Raw genomic sequence first — 16,103 nt, forward strand, 5'->3', positions numbered from 1 at the left:
ACCAGAATCTGAGGAGACCTTCTTCAGTCTCCTCAGGAAGAAGAGACGCTGGTGAGCCTTCTTGACCAGAGTTGAGGTATTGTGGGTCCAAGAGAGGTCATCGGAGATGTTGACCCCCAGGAACCTGAAGCTGGAAACACATTCCACCTCCGTCCCGTTGATGTGGATGGGGGTGTGCGTGCCGCCCCTAGACTTCCTGAAGTCTACAATGAGCTCCTTGGTCTTCTTGGAGTTAAGGGCTAGGTTGTTGTCAGTGCACCATGCTGCTAGGAGCTGGACCTCCTCCCTATAGGCCGACTCATCGTTGTTGCTGATGAGGCCAATCACCGTTGTATCATCTGCATCTTTGATGATGGTGTTAGTACCATGTACAGGTGTGCAGTCGTAGGTGAAGAGGGAGTAGAGGAGGGGGCTCAGCACACAGCCCTGTGGAACGTCGGTGGTCAGGGTGAGGGTTGAAGAGGTGTGCTTGTCTAACCTAACAGACTGGGGTCTGTTGGTTAGAAAATCCAGTATCCAGTTGCAGAGAGAGGGGTCGATGCCCAGGTTACCGAGTTTGGTGATCAGTTTAGAGGGTATAATGGTGTTGAATGCTGAGCTGTAATCGATGAACAGCATTCTTACGTAAGTGTCTCTGTTGTCGAGGTGGGAGAGGGCAGAGTGAAGTGCGGTTGAGATGGCATCCTCCGTACTCCTGTTCTTGCGGTAGGCAAACTGATAGGGATCCAATGTGGGGGGTAGGCAGCCTTTGAGGTGTGCCAGGACCAGCCTCTCGAAGCCCTTGGTGATGATGGGAGTAAGTGCAACTGGGCGGAAGTCATTGAGGCTTGCCGCAGTGGAGTGTTTTGGCACTGGCACGATGGAGGTGGTTTTAAGGCACGTGGGGACAACTGCTTGGGCAAGTGACAGGTTGAAGATGTCAGTCCAGACGTCTGTCAGCTGCGCAGCACAGGCCCTGAGGACGCGCCCGGGGATGCCGTCAGGGCCAGCAGCTTTACGTGCATTAGTCCTACTCAGTGCCACGTATACGTCGTAGGGGGTGAGTGTGAGGGGTTGGTGATCAGCAGGGAGCACAGCCTTGATGGCTGTCTCTAGGTTGTCCCTGTCGAAGTGGCCATAGAAGTGGTTAAGCTCCTCAAGGAAGGAGGCGTCGCTGGATGTGGGGGTGGTGTTGGTGGGTCTATAGTCCGTGATGGCCTGGATGCCTTGCCACATGCGTCGGGAGTCGGAGTTGTTGTTGAAGTGCTCCTCAATCCTGAGCTTATGGCAGTGCTTGGCCTTCTTGATGCCCCTCTTCAGGTTAGCCCTGGATGAGCTGTAGGCTCGAGCATCGCCTGACCTGAAAGCGGCGTCCCGTGCTTTCAGCAGTAGCCTGACCTCGCTGTTCATCCATGGCTTCTGATTCGGGAATATGGTCACCCGTTTGAGGGAGGTGACACTATTGATGGTGGAGTTTATAAAGTCCAGAACAGAGGATGTGTAGGAATCAATGTCCGTGTGGGAGTCAAGGGTGGCCTGGGCTGCAAACGCCTTCCAGTCAGTGTTTCCAAAACACTGCTGAAGTGTGGAGTCCGCTTCCTCTGACCAGACTTTAACTGTCCTCACAATGGGTTTAACCCGTCTGATGAGTGGGGAGTACTTAGGGAGCAGGAACAATGAGAGGTGATCAGACTGACCAAGATGGGGGAGGGGGACGGCTTTGTAAGCTTCAGCCATGTTAGTGTAGACTTTGTCCAGTGTCTTGTCTACTCTAGTGGCGAAGGAGACATGTTGGTGGAATTTGGGGAGTACAGTCTTCAGGTTGGAGTGATTGAAGCCACCCGCAACAATGAAGGCATACTGCTAATGGCAGTATGCAGCTCTTTCATTGCAAGCTTGGCATTAGCATCAGGAGGGATATAGGCTGCAGTCACAACAGTGGAGGTGAACTCTCTGGGCAGATAGAACGGTCTGCATCTAACCAAGAGGAACTCAAGGTTAGCTGAGCAGTGACTCTCGATGATGGTGAAGTCCGTGCACCATGCTTTATTTACATAAATGCACAGACCCCCACCTCTGGTCTTACCGGAGTCTGTTGTCCTGTCCGCTCGGAGTAAATAAGAAGAACCACCTTTGAAATGCACATGTTCTGTAACACTTTTTCATTGGGTAGTTACTATCGGGTAAAAGTAGCCAGTGTTGATGAATGTTCTCTGTTAGCACAACTTCATAAAATAATTTGCCTCAAAGAGCCAGAGATCCAGGTTCGATCCTGACTATGGGTGCTTTCAGGTTCCCACCTGCTTTAAGAGGGCATCAATACTACCCAAGTAAGGTGACGTGCCTCAATGACTACCGACCAGTGGCACTAACGTCTGTGGTGATGAAGTGCTTTGAGAGGTTGGTTATGGTGCACATCAACTCCTACCTCGACAAGAACCACGACCAACTACAGTTCGCTTACTGCCCTAACAGGTCAACGGTAGATGCAATTTCACTGGCTCTCCACTTTGCACTGGACCACTTGGACAATAAAAACACCTACATCAGGCTGTTGTTTATAGACTACAGCTCGGCATTTAATACAATCATCCCTTCCAAGGTGGTTATCAAGCTCACGGAACTGGGCCTCTGCGCATCCCACTGTAATTGGATCCTCGACTTCCTCATCCACAGACCACAGTCTGTTCAAATTGGAGGAACCACTTCATCCTCAGTAACAATTAGTACGGGAGCACCTCAAGGCTGCCTGCTCAGCCCCCTGCTGTACTCACTCTATACCCATGAGTTCGTAGCTGGTCATAGTGCAAACTCCATCATCAAGTTCGCCGATGACACCACTGTGGTTGGACGAAACACAGATGGGGACAAGTCAGAGTATAGAAGTGAGATCGACCGACTGACCGAATGGTGCCATCACAACAACCTGGCTCTCATCATCAGTGAGCCCAAGGAACTGATTGTGGACTTTAGTAGGGCAAGGATGAGGACCCACAATCGTGTTTATATCAACGGGACGATGGTGGAGAGGGTCAATAACTTCAAATTCCTGGCCGTGCATATATCAGAAGATCTTTCCTGGACCCTGCACACCGATGTAATTGTAAAGAAGGCACATCAGCGACTCTACTTCCTGAGAAGATTACGGAGATTCCGCATGTCGAAGAGGATTCGCCTAAACTTCTACAGGTGCACGGTAGAGAGAAATTCTGACTGGTTGCATCGTGGCCCGATTCGGCAACTTGAATGTCCAGGAGCGAAAAAGACTACAAGAAGTTGTGACCACTGCCCAGTCCATCACCGGCTCTGACCTCCCCATCGTCGAAGGGATCTATCGTAGTCGCTGCCTCAAAAAGGCAGCCAAAATCATCAAAGACCCACACCATTCTGGCCATACACTTATCTCACCACTGCCATCAGGAAGAAGGTACAGGAGCCTGAAGACTATAACGTCCAGGTTCAGGAACAGCCTCTTCCCCATTGCCATCAGGCTATTAAGAACAACGAATAAGCTATGAGCCCTGAACTGCAAAAAGACTATTATTATTTGTTATTTGCACTATATTTGTTATTATTTGAACTTTTTCTTTTTTTCCCCGTTATATACAATGTTTACATATTCACATAGAAAATAAGTGCAGGATTAGGCATTTCGGCCCTTTGAGCCTGCACCGCCATTCAATATCATCATGGCTGATCATCTAACTCAGTATCCTGTACCTGCCTTCTCTCCATACCCCCTGATCCCTTTAGCCACAAGGGCCGCATCTAACTCCCTCTTAAATATAGCCAATGAACTGGCCTCAACTACCTTCTGTGGCAGAGAATTCCAGAGATTCACCACTCTGTGTGAAAATTTTTTTTCTCATCTCGGTCCTAAAAGATTTCCCCCTCATCCTTAAACTGTGACCCCTTGTTCTGGAACTGTGACCCCTTGTTCAACATATTCTGTTGTGCTGCAGCAAGTAAGAATGTCATTGTCCCGTCCAGGACATATGACAATATACACTCTTGACTTGACTTGTCTGTGCAGAATTTGTACATTCTCACTGTGACCACGTGGATTTCCTCCAGGTCCTCCCACATTTCAAAGACATGCAGGTTTACAGGTTAACTGACTTCTCTAAATTGCCCCTAGTGTGTAGGATGCGTATGTGGCAACTAGTGTACGAGTGCTCGATGGTCAGCGCGCACTCAGTGGGCAGAAGGGCCTGTTTCCACGCTGTATCTCTAATCTAAAAATGAACCTTTCAGCGCCTGAAGAAGGGTTTCGGCCCAAAACATTGCTTATTTCCTTCGCTCCATAGATGCTGCTGCACCCGCTGAGTTTCTCCAGCATTTTTGTCTACCTTATAGCCCTCCGCAGGTTACAGCAAGGTTCTGCTCCAGAGATAGACACAAAGTGCTGGAGTAACTCAACGGGTCAGGCAGAATTTCTGGAGAGAAAGAATGGGGTGATGTTTCAGGTTGTGACCCTTCTTCAGCTAAAGAATGGTTTGACCCAAAACGTCACCCACCCTTTTTCTCCAGAGATGCTGACTGACACTGAGTTGCTCCAGCACTTTGTGTTTATCTTTGGTATAAACCAGCATCCGTATATCCTTCTTTCTTCTTCTGTCCCAGAGATGTGTTTGTAGTGGACTAATTTCCCACATGGCAGAAGATGCCTTGCAGCCCCCCCCCCCCCATGCAGCAAGCAAGTCCATCCCACTGGTTGTATTCATAAAGCAGGGGTTTACATAAACCAGGCCTTTGTGAGCTCTGTACTTTTATGCTGCGTTAAATAATAGTCATACTTTAATTTTTAAGCTTATCTACAGATCGGGGAAATACAGTCCACAGAGTTTAACATCTGTTACCAGGAAAATGTTATAACAGGGCATTCTGAAAAATTCTAAGTTAACCTGGTTTCATGAAAATATGTTTGACCAATTTATTGATTTTGAAGATGCAACATATGCTGTGGGTAAAGGGGAACTAGTTAATTTAGATCCCCAGAAACTATTTGATAAGAGCTACATCAAAAGATCTTGCAAAAAAATTACATTAAACAAAAAATAAAAAAATAAAATCATGGGATGGGCAACCTTGTTCTGCATAGGTGCCAGGACGCATGGCGGGCCACATCTATCACGTGTACATGTGCATCCTGCCCCATCCCGCCTCGGATGGCAGGCATCAAGTCACGTGTTCACAGAAGGTAGACAAAAATGCTGGAGAAACTCAGCGCGTGAGGCAGCCTCATGCAATGCTTGCATGTCTCACCTGCTGAGTTTCTCCAGCATTTATTGTCTACCTTTGATTTTTCCAGCATCTGCAGTTCTTTCTTAAACGTGCTCACAGAAGGTGCGCGGCCGTGCCGGCAGCTTTGCGCAGGATGCGGTACAGCCAGAGCTCGGCCGCTGCTCGGGGAGCTGTTGTTCGGGGCACCCGGCCGTTGCTCGGGGCGCTCGATGGGCTGGATGATTATGGGGGGGAAATTCCGCCTGCGGGCCGGATGATTTCGGGTTACGGGCCGCATTCGTAGGTTGTTGACCCCTGGTTTAGAAGATAATACTTGGATAGAAGATAGAAAATGGAATAGACACAAATGGGTCTTGTTCTGATTGATAAGATGTTTTAAATGGTGTGTAGCAGGAATTCAGTGCTGGGGCTCAACATTTAATAATTGGCTCAAATTACTTGGATGAAGACGAAAGGTGTGATGCTAAATTTGCTGATGACAAAAATATAAGAAGTAATGTGAGTTCTGAAAGGGCATATAGAGACAACAAAACAATATTGTTGGGTTAATTGAGTGGGCAAAGATCTGGCATGTAAGGTGTAATAAAGGAAAATGTGAGATTATCCAATTTGGCAGGAAACATGATAAGCATATTATCAAAATGTTGAGAGGCAGCAGAGCTTTGATATGCAGCAGGATTTGGGTGCTCTGATGTTATTTACAAAAGGTGAATCCAAAGGTACAGCAAGTAATTAGGAAGGCTAACGGAATGTTATTTCTTATTGCCAGGGGAAATTGAATACACAAGTAGAGGTGGGATGCAACGGAACTGCAAATGCTTGAATCTTGAGCAAAACACCAAGAGCTGGAGTAACTCAGTGGGTTTAGTTTAGTTTAGAGATACAGCGTGGAAACAGACCCTTGGATCCTGGATCCTGGCTCGTCCTTGGTTCCAGCGGTGGCTTCTTTCTCGGCCCCGGTCACGGCCCCATCCCAAGCCCCGGGCTCGACCCTCACTCCAGCTCGAGCACTAGGCTCTGCTCCAGCCAGGGCACGCGACACCTCCCTCTCCACCAGGTGTCGGGCGCCGGCAGCCGCCGCATGAGCGCTGGAGTGCCCCTCCCTCCTGGAGTGTAGCGTCCTGCCTTGCGAGTGCATTGTGACGTTCCTCGGGTTTTGTTTTCCTGAATTGGGTGTGTTTTTGGGGCTGTTTTTTAAATTTAAAGGATTAATATAATTGGAAATAGAGGTGGGAATGCGACGAGAAGATGTTTATTGCCACGACGAGAAAAATGTGAGTAGGATATGTGAAAATGGGAAGGCTGTGGCCTAGCGTTTGGAAGAAGATAGGAAAAGCAGATCGTCGGCAGGAACACAAACAATAGGAAGAGTTTTAGTATTATAGAGATAAACAACACTAATAACACAACTAACAAAATAAGCTTTAAATAATTTTACTCATTGGCCATGACAAAAAATGTTTTAAAATACTTGGTATTAGTACTAACGTTCAGGCAAGTTTTGAAAACTGTGCTACATCAAAAGCAATTTAGGAATTCTAATTAAAATGACATAAATACCATAGTTCACAGTTGACTTATTTTCTTACATTCAAAATCTAGTCAATTCATAATTTTTATATTCTGAAACATTTTCTTAAAGATGCATAAAGGCTACTTCGAAAAGTATTTATTTTTAATATGACAAACGTGCACTTCTTAATTAGCGTATTTTGAAAGAAGACATCCTCTTCTACAGTTGTGCAGAGGAGAATCCCTGTGTATATTAGTGCAAGCTATATCATATTACTCACAGTAGATCATTGCATATTTCCTTAATGAAAGGAGTGTTTTACCAACAAGCAGCAATCATGCAATTCGAGGCACTCTACTGAACATGGACAATATTAGTATGATTCCAAGTGACTGCTTCCATTCTGAGTTGAGGACCAATGTAAGATCACGCTCTCAGGATCTGGTGTTGAAATTTCCGAATTCCAGTTTGGTGATTTCTTTCTCATTTGAAAAATGTGCCTGATGAATCCGTGAACTTGGACTTCCAACTTTGCTTAACCAATGTTTCCTATGAAGAAAATCAAAAGAACATAATATTTTATTGTCATATTTTTTGAATGTATTCCTTTAAGCCCCTTTGCACCATGTTCTAGAGAGAGGTCCAGGCAGGCTGCTGTTTAACCACCCACTAAAAATGTGTAATTCTAGTTCAGTTAACATGCCGTCGTCTTTATTTCTCCTTTTAGTACCTATTTTGATAACTTTATTAGCAATCTGATGATACAGTAGATCTAGTTGTACCATGGTAAATCTAGTTTTGCATTTGCAAAGAAAGTTAATAATTAATACATTACATGTTAAAAACCGTGCAATTCAATTAGAAATATAGTACTAATACCCTAGCTATTTAATAATTGGTGTATCTTCCTGCACAAATTCTTGTTCGTTTTCCTAGTCCCATCAGCACAGGAGCACCTCAAGGCTGTGTGCTCAGCCCCCTACTCATTCTATACCCATGAATGTTTAGCTGCACACAGTTCCAAATTCCATCTTTAAATTTGCCAATGACACCACTGTTTTTGGATGAATTATGGATGACGATGAGTGGAAGGGAGATCGATCGTCTGACTGAATGATGCTAGACGACGTTCTCAACATCAGTAAAACCAAGGCACTGATTGTTGACTTTAGAAGAGGAAGGCCGAGGATCCACAACCCTCTCTTCATCGACAGGTCGGTGGTGGAGAGAGTCAAAAGCTTCAAATTCCTGGGCGTCCAGATTTCTGAAAATCTATCCTGGATCCAGCGCATTGATGCAATCATGAAGGAAGCCCATCAACGCCTCTACTTCCTTAGGTGATTGAGGAGATTTCCGTATGTCGATGAATAAGCTCTTGAACTTCTACAGGTGTACAGTGGTCTGTGATGCATTTACCCACAACTAGTAGTGTATTGTTGATCAAAGTTTATTCACCCTCCATGTCTATCATTCCAGTGCAATCCAGAATAGCAAAGCGTGCCCATGGTCAGAAAATCCAGAGCTTCTTTCATGACCCAGGCGCATGTGGCAGGGAATCAAAACAATCACGGACTATAAGACTGCTCCACCACGCTGTGAAGACAACATTAACTTCCTCAATGAACTCAATAAATATTTTGGACGGTTCGAGGCATTCAACAACACACCTGCGAGAAAAGATATTCCTCACTGTGATGAACAGGCACTCAGTCTTGATATAGTGAATGTCCGGAGGACCCTAAAAGGAGTGAACCCACGGAAGGCGGCAGGCCCTGATAACATACCAGGTCGGGTGTTCAGGGAATGTGCTGATCAGCTGGCACATGTCCTTACGGACATCTTCAACACCTTGCTGAACCAGGCTGTTGTCCCATCATGTTTCAAGACTGCCACCATCATACCAGTGCCAAAAAATCTGCACTAAAATGTCTCAACGATTACCGCCCTGTAGCACTCACTCCCATAATGATGAAGTGCTTTGAGAGGCTGGTCAGGGACCATATTACCTCCAGACTTCCCTCCACACTTGACCCATACCAGTTTGCTTACAGGCCAAACTGCTCCACAGAGGACGCTATATCCTCCGTACTCCACCTGAGCCTGGAACATCTAGAGGAGAAGAACACACATGTGCGAATGCTGTTCGTGGACTTTAGTTCAGCATTCAACACAATCATCCCTCAGCACCTGATAAGCAAACTGGGTCCATTGAGCCTCAGCACCCCCTTGTGTAACTGGCTACTGGACTTCCTCACTGACAGACCCCAGTCAGTGTGGGTTGGAAACAACACCTCCAACATCATCTCTCTGAGCACCGGCTCCCATCAGGGCTGTGTCCTGAGTCCACTGCTGTTTACCCTGATGACCCACGGCTGTTGTGCCAGGTTTAGTACAAACCACATCATGAAGTACGCAGATGACACAACAGTGGTGGGCCTTATCCGGGACGACAATGAGCTTGCTTACAGGGAGGAGGTGAAACGACTGGTGCAATACAAACAATTTGATCCTGAATGTCGGAAAAACAAAGGAGGTCATCGTCGACTTCAGGAAAAACCGGCACAGTCACACACCACTACACATTAATGACAGCGATGTGGAGTTAGTCAGTAGCACTAAGTTCCTGGGGGTGCAGATCACGAACAGTCTGACCTGGTTAAATAACATCACATCAATAGTTAAGAGAGCGCAGCAGCGTTTGCACTTTCTGCGCCGGATGAGAAGAGCTCACCTCCCCCATCCCGTCCTCACCACTTTCTACAGGAGGACCATAGAGAGTATTTTGACCAGCTGCATCTCTGTCTGGTTTGGGGACTGTAAAGCCTCCGACTGGAAGTCCGTGCAGAGAGTGGTGAGAACGGCTGAAAAAATCATCGGGACTTCTCTCCCCTCAATCGGGGACATTGCGAGCAAACGTTGCTTGTCTAAGGCCAGCAGTATTATAAATGACCCACACATATCTCCATCATGGACTGTTCACTCTGCTGCCCTCGGGCAAAATATATCGTAGCATAAGGAGCAGAACGTCAAGGTTTTTCAACAGCTTCTTCCCACGAGCCATCAGACTCTTGAATGCCATGTAAATGGGCTGCCACCATTATCTATTTTATCTTTTTATCCATTTTATGTTTTTATCCATTTTATCCTTCCGTTTATTTTTGTGTTGCACGGGGAGCCAAATGCAACGGATTTCGTTTAGAATTGCATATATCGATGTATTTCTAAATGGAAATAAAGTTTTGATTGATTGATTGATTGATTGATTGATAGAATAGATGACGTGACCTTGTGCTAAAATTATACTATATGCATTCTCTCATCACCAGAAAATTATCAATTATTTATCAGTGATTGAGTTCTTCATCTGAATCCCAGCAGTGCTTTGAAAATGATTATTGCTGCATATTTTTTAAACTGTAATACATGTTTACCTTTATGCCTATACTTTAAAACTCTGGAAATAATTTATCCTTCTGCTTCAGGGATCCTTTGGTAATTTGAATTTAAAAAAACTGCTTTCACACAGCTGAGGCAGAGATAAACGGTTAAACATTTATTTTGTTCTTTTACTTTCACTTCCTCCAAATGTGAAGATATTTTACAATTTATATAAAGTTGGAGCAATTACAGATATATCCCCTTACAAGTAATGCTGAACATCTGGATTGGTGTCTTAATTACACTGTAGAAAATAAGCTAGAAAAATCAAGAACATTTAAAATATTAACAGCAATTACAACTATTCGACCTTCCAAAACCATGTATACAATGGCTGGAGCTGATGGAGGCATCTCGGATGTATCAGGTTATATGTTTTGGACAGACAGGTATACTGGAGAAACACTGCAAGGCGGCACGGTGGCGCAGCGGTAGAGTTGCAGAGCCGGAGACCTGGGTTCGATCCCGACTACGGGTGCTGTCTGTCCGAGTTTGTACATTCTCCCCGTGACCGCGTGGGTTTTCTCCGAGATCTCCAGTTTCCTCCCACATTCCAAAGACGTACAGGTTTGTAGGTTAATTAGATTGGTACAAGTGTAAAAAAATATGTCCCTGGTGTATGTGGGACAGCGTTATTGTGCGGGGATTGCTGGTCGGTACAGACTCGGAGGACTGAATAGCCTGTTTCCCACTGTATCTCTAAACAGTTCATAATCTCCAAAGTTCATTATCATGTTTTTAATTTAAAAGGGCAAAGATATTTTGCATCTTTCCCAGGGCTGGTTATAAGCTACATTCACAGCTTTCTGTGAACACTGAACAATCAAGAAAGTCTTCCACACCCACCTACAAACACATCCTCAGTGTCAAGAAAGCTGTTTGTGACAATGCCCTTTGTTTATGCATTCCCTAAGCCAGGAGGTGGATTTAAATTCCTTCATACATACACTGATTTTTAACAGATTTTACATGAAAGTACCTCAAGCCCTTCAAAAATAAAGTGGGCTCATGAAGATTTGCCGGGAAGGCAGCAATTGTGATCTCTGGAGGTAAAGGCAGCTAATAGTAATGTGAAGACAGCACCCACCAGCCTGAGACCAGGAAGAGCAAAAACGTGCAGTCTCCTGGAGTGGATTACATATATGAGAGTTAAAGACAATGAGAGTGAAGAAGCAAGCATTGGAGGCTGAGCTTTTACATGTCTGTGACTTGTCACACTGTTAGAATTGTCCCAAGCACCATACATATGCATGGCGGCTGGAAGATCAGTGCTGGACTGAGTCATGTGGAAAAAATGAGTTAATCAGTGCAAAAAATAAGAGATAGAGTTAGAAATAGGAAATTTTCTATTTCTACAAAAATCACACGGTATTTCCTGGTGTGATGGAAAAATTAGACATTCACAGGACGTAAACATGTGCCTACATACAAGGATTTAAAAGTATTTCATATACAGTGGCTTGCAAAAGTATTCATACCCCTTGAACTTTTCCACATTTTGTCACGTTACAACCACAAACGTAAATGTATTTTATTAGGATTTTATGTGATAGACCAACACAAAGTGGTGCATAATTGTGAAGTGGAAGGAAAATGATACATGGTTTTCAAATTTGTTTACAAATAAAAAACTGAAAAATGTGGCGTGCAAAAGTATTCAGCCCCCCTGAGTCAATACTTTGTAGAACCACCTTTCGCTGCAATTACAGCTGCAAGTCTTTTAGGGTATGTCTCTACCAGCTTTGCACATCTAGAGACAGAAATTTCTGCCCATTCTTCTTTGCAAAATAGCTCAAGCTCAGTCAGATTGGATGGAGAGCGTCTGTGAACAGCAATTTTCAAGTCTTGCCAGAGATTCTCAATTGGATTTAGGTCTGGACTTTGACTGGGCCATTCTAACACATGAATATGCTTTGATCTAAACCATTCCATTGTAGCTCTGGCTGTATGTTTAGGGTCGTTGTCCTGCTGGAAGGTGAACCTCCGCCCCAGTCTCAAGTCTTTTGCAGACTCTAACAGGTTTTCTTCCAAAATTGCCCTGTATTTGGCTCCATCCATCTTCCCATCAACTCTGACCAGCTTCCCTGTCCCTGCTGAAGAAAAGCATCTCCACAGCATGATGCTGCCACCACCATGTTTTACAGTGGGGATGGTGTGTTCAGGGTGATGTGCAGTGTTAATTTTCCGCCACACATAGCGTTTTGCATTTAGGCCAAAAACTTCAACTTTGGTCTCATCTGACCAGAGCACCTTCCTCCACATGTTTGCTGTGTCCCCCACATGGCTTGTGGCAAACTGCAAACTGGACCTCTTATGGCTTTTTTTCAACAATGGCTTTCTTCTTGCCACTCTTCCATAAAGGCCCAATTTGTGGAGTGCACAACTAATAGTTGTCCTGTGGACAGATTCTCCCACCTAAGCTGTGGATCTCTGCAGCTCCTCCAGAGTTACCATGGGCCTCTTGGCTGCTTCTCTGATCAATGCTCTCCTTGCCCCGCCTGTCAGTTTAGGTGGACGGCCATGTCTTGGTAGGTTTGCAGTTGTGCCATACTCTTTCCATTTTCGGATGATGGATTGAACAGTGCTCCGTGAGATGTTCAAAGCTTGGGATATATTTTTATAACCTAACCCGGCTTTAAACTTCTCCACAACTTTATCCCTGACCTGTCTGGTGTGTTCCTTGGGCTTCATGGTGCTGTTTGTTCACTAATGTTCTCTAACAAACCTCTGAGGCCTTCACAGAACAGCTGTATTTATACTGAGATTAGATTACACACAAGTGGACTCTATTTACTAATTAGGTGACTTCTGAAGGCAATTGGTTGCACTGGATTTAATTTAGGGGTATCGGAGTAAAGGGGGCTGAATACTTTTGCACGCCACACTTTTCAGTTTTTTATTTGTTAAAAAATTTGAAAACCATGTATCATTTTCCTTCCACTTCACAATTATGCGCCACTTTGTGTTGGTCTATCACATAAAATCCCAATAAAATACATTTACGTTTGTGGTTGTAACGTGACAAAATGTGGAAAAGTTCAAGGGGTATGAATACTTTTGCAAGCCACTGTAACTTTGTAGGAGGATATTCAGTCACCATTTGTTCTAATAGTACAGGCCCCTGCTGAATGGAAACAGGGCATTGAGAGATGGTGCCCATGTTATGCTAATGTAAAATGAGCAATGTTTTCTAGGCAAGGAGGAACAGAGGATTAACACCCTGGATGGTAGGAAGGGAAAGGACAAGTGTTGCATTTCCTGCTTTCTTTCAGTTATTCTCTTCCTACCATCCAGGGAACCAAACAAAATAGGTGGTTGCTGGTGTGGGGGTGGGGGGAGGGGGGGGGGGGGGGTGGGTGGGTTGGGATGTCGGCAGATGGGTGGACAAAGGTTAGAGATAAAAAAGGAGGGTGCACAATAATGATTATTCTTTTTTTAATTATTAAATCGTTGAAAGCATTAGCGGTGCTGTGGTGCTGGTTTCTGACGGGCAGGTCGGGGGGGAGATCCCCCCGCCACGGGTACCATGTAATCCCATGCTACCTGCTCCATGGTCGGATAGTCGGCGACTAAACCATCTCCCTCACCTGTTTTGCCAGGTGAGGAGGGGGCTGTGGGCCCCTAGCAGGACCAAAAAGAAGACCTGTCAAAGGGCGGATGAGCTCCTCGCGAACCAACAGCCATCCACACTTCAGTAGAAGTTGCGATCACTGTCGTACATAGCATTATAAGGACGATAATGAGAGTAGAGTGAAATGTGAAACTAGAGGAAAGGATATATGTGGAAGGGATGGGGCATGGGGAGGGGGTGGGAAGGTAAAAGGAAGCGGGAAAAATGGATGTACACCTGGATGTACATGGGCCATAAGGACGAGTGGTGAAAAAGACACATGCAGTTGGTTTATTCTAACTACCCAATGTGTGTGTGTGTGTCATACATTTATATTCACCATCCTGCTTCACCTTTTCGAAAAGATTCACATTATTTTCAGATTTAATCTCTCTACAGGGTTTCTGAATTTCAATGATCTTCTCATTGGTACTTGTGTTAATGAATTCACCTATTGATTGAGGAAGTGTCACTTCTTGACTTAATTCAGTGGAACATATGCTTTTTCTCCCACGGCCTCCAGTGGATTAACTTCCGCGATCTATTTAGTCAATCCCTCAGGATTGAAAATGACTTTCTTCCATTTCAGTGAGAATCACCGACTCGTCCACTGGCGGGGCAAGAAATGCCTGATGGGGCAGGTGGGTGGATAGTCTGAGAGGCGGTGTGACCTTCTGCAATACTCCTTGATATTTGAACATCTTTTGCAGAAATTAAGAGATTTACGTTTTCTCAAGGTATCTCTACTTCCACTATCAATATCCCTGGAGGTATCTGAGTGTCGGATCTGTTGGTGATATTAACACAGAAGCTCTGATACATGTTTTTAAATGTCTCCGACCCCGGCTTGAATCATTATTTAGTTTTATTCATTTATTTCTCTTCTCTCTTTCCTCTCCTTATGATTTGACCACACTAGACTAAGCTGAGCTCTGTTTTTGCCATGTTGGACTGCAATGTCTTGCTTGTAGTTGCTCCTGTTGATGAATGTCTCATTATTAAACTGAACCACCCTTAGAATATTAGATTTTTCTGACAATACGTGTGGTCTACTTGTTGAGCACGCACTTCTTTCACCATGCTGCATGAAATGCTGAAATAAGTGCGTGCTTAATACTAATTTGTTTCATAAAGAGCTCCAATAGAAATGACTAAAACCAGAGAATGTAAGGTAAAGGGCCTGTCCCACATACGCGACCTTGGCTCGCAAATTACACGACCTCGTGGTCGCTTGAGGCGTACGGGCACCGTATGGCCGCGCGGGGCCGGTCCCACTTAGAAGCGCGGAGTTGTGCGGGGCTGGTCCCGACATCGCGCGGGGCTCCGAAACTCTTGCAGTGGCCGAAATCTTTGCGCGCCAGCAGCCTGTCGGCACGCAGGCGCATTGCGGTCGTACGCAGCGTCTTGACATCATACTCAGCGTCTTGACATCGTACGCAGCGTCTTGACGGCGTATGCCTAGAGCGTGGCGTTGCGTGATGACGTCACCACCCGACGTCGTGCGACGCCCAAATTCAGTCGGCCCGCCTCCTGCCCAGCTGATTGGTAAGCATGACGCAAATGACGTCATGCGCGTACTTAGCGTGAACTCCGCTTCCGGTTGGTCGCGCCAAACGCACGCAATCGCATGCAAGTGGGACAGGCCCTTTAGGCTAACTTTTCTAGTAGCTGTGACATGAGAGAATGTATCTCATTCCTCAATAGTACACTCTGTTGCCGTACAAGCCCCAAGTGTTTTGTTTCAATCTAGTTGAAGTGACTATATATGGATACTAAGAAGTGATTATTGTGATAAAAGAATTGATAAATGTATATTCTTTGGAACAGTCTTATTGGCCACTAGTTTGGCACTGCAGTTTAGGCAGATAGTACTTGTTACTTTTTAATTGTTTAAGATCTTTATCTGAGCTAAGCTAGGAAATTCAAATAAACGCAAAAAGGTGGAGTACCTCAGTGGGTCAGGCAGCATTTCTGGAGGAAAGGAATAGGTGACGTTTCGGGTCGAGACCCATCTTCAGACTGAGAGTCAGGGGAATGGGAACCGAGAGATGTAGAAGGTACATTAGACAAATGAATGAAAGGTATGTAAAAAGCAATGATGGTCAAGGAAATATGGAGCCCACAATGGTCCATTGTTGGCTGTGGGATAGGTGATAATGAAATGTAGAGACAGTGAAACTCAACAGGACAACAGTGAAACTTGGATGATGATTAGGGTGGGGAAGGGGTGGAGCGAGGAGGAAAGCAAGGGTTACTTGGTTAGAAAAATTAATATTGATATCGCTTGGTTCTAAGCTGCCCAAGCAAAATATGAAGTGC

The 16,103-nt window shown here is 45.1% G+C and overlaps 1 protein-coding gene across 1 annotated transcript in view; it reads right to left on the reverse strand.

The window, feature by feature from the left end:
* Positions 1-6,638: 6,638 nt before the first annotated feature.
* Positions 6,639-16,103, reverse strand: part of acyp2 (acylphosphatase 2) — a 95,991-nt gene continuing 86,526 nt past the window's right edge. The window contains exon 4 of the mRNA XM_033025227.1: positions 6,639-7,285. Within this exon, the coding sequence (XP_032881118.1) occupies positions 7,171-7,285 (115 nt within the window). The 3' untranslated portion in view covers positions 6,639-7,170. The remainder of the gene's footprint in view (positions 7,286-16,103) is intronic.

The sequence above is a fragment of the Amblyraja radiata genome, chromosome 8 (genome assembly GCF_010909765.2).
Source record: "Amblyraja radiata isolate CabotCenter1 chromosome 8, sAmbRad1.1.pri, whole genome shotgun sequence".
Taxonomy (NCBI): Eukaryota; Metazoa; Chordata; class Chondrichthyes; order Rajiformes; family Rajidae; genus Amblyraja; species Amblyraja radiata.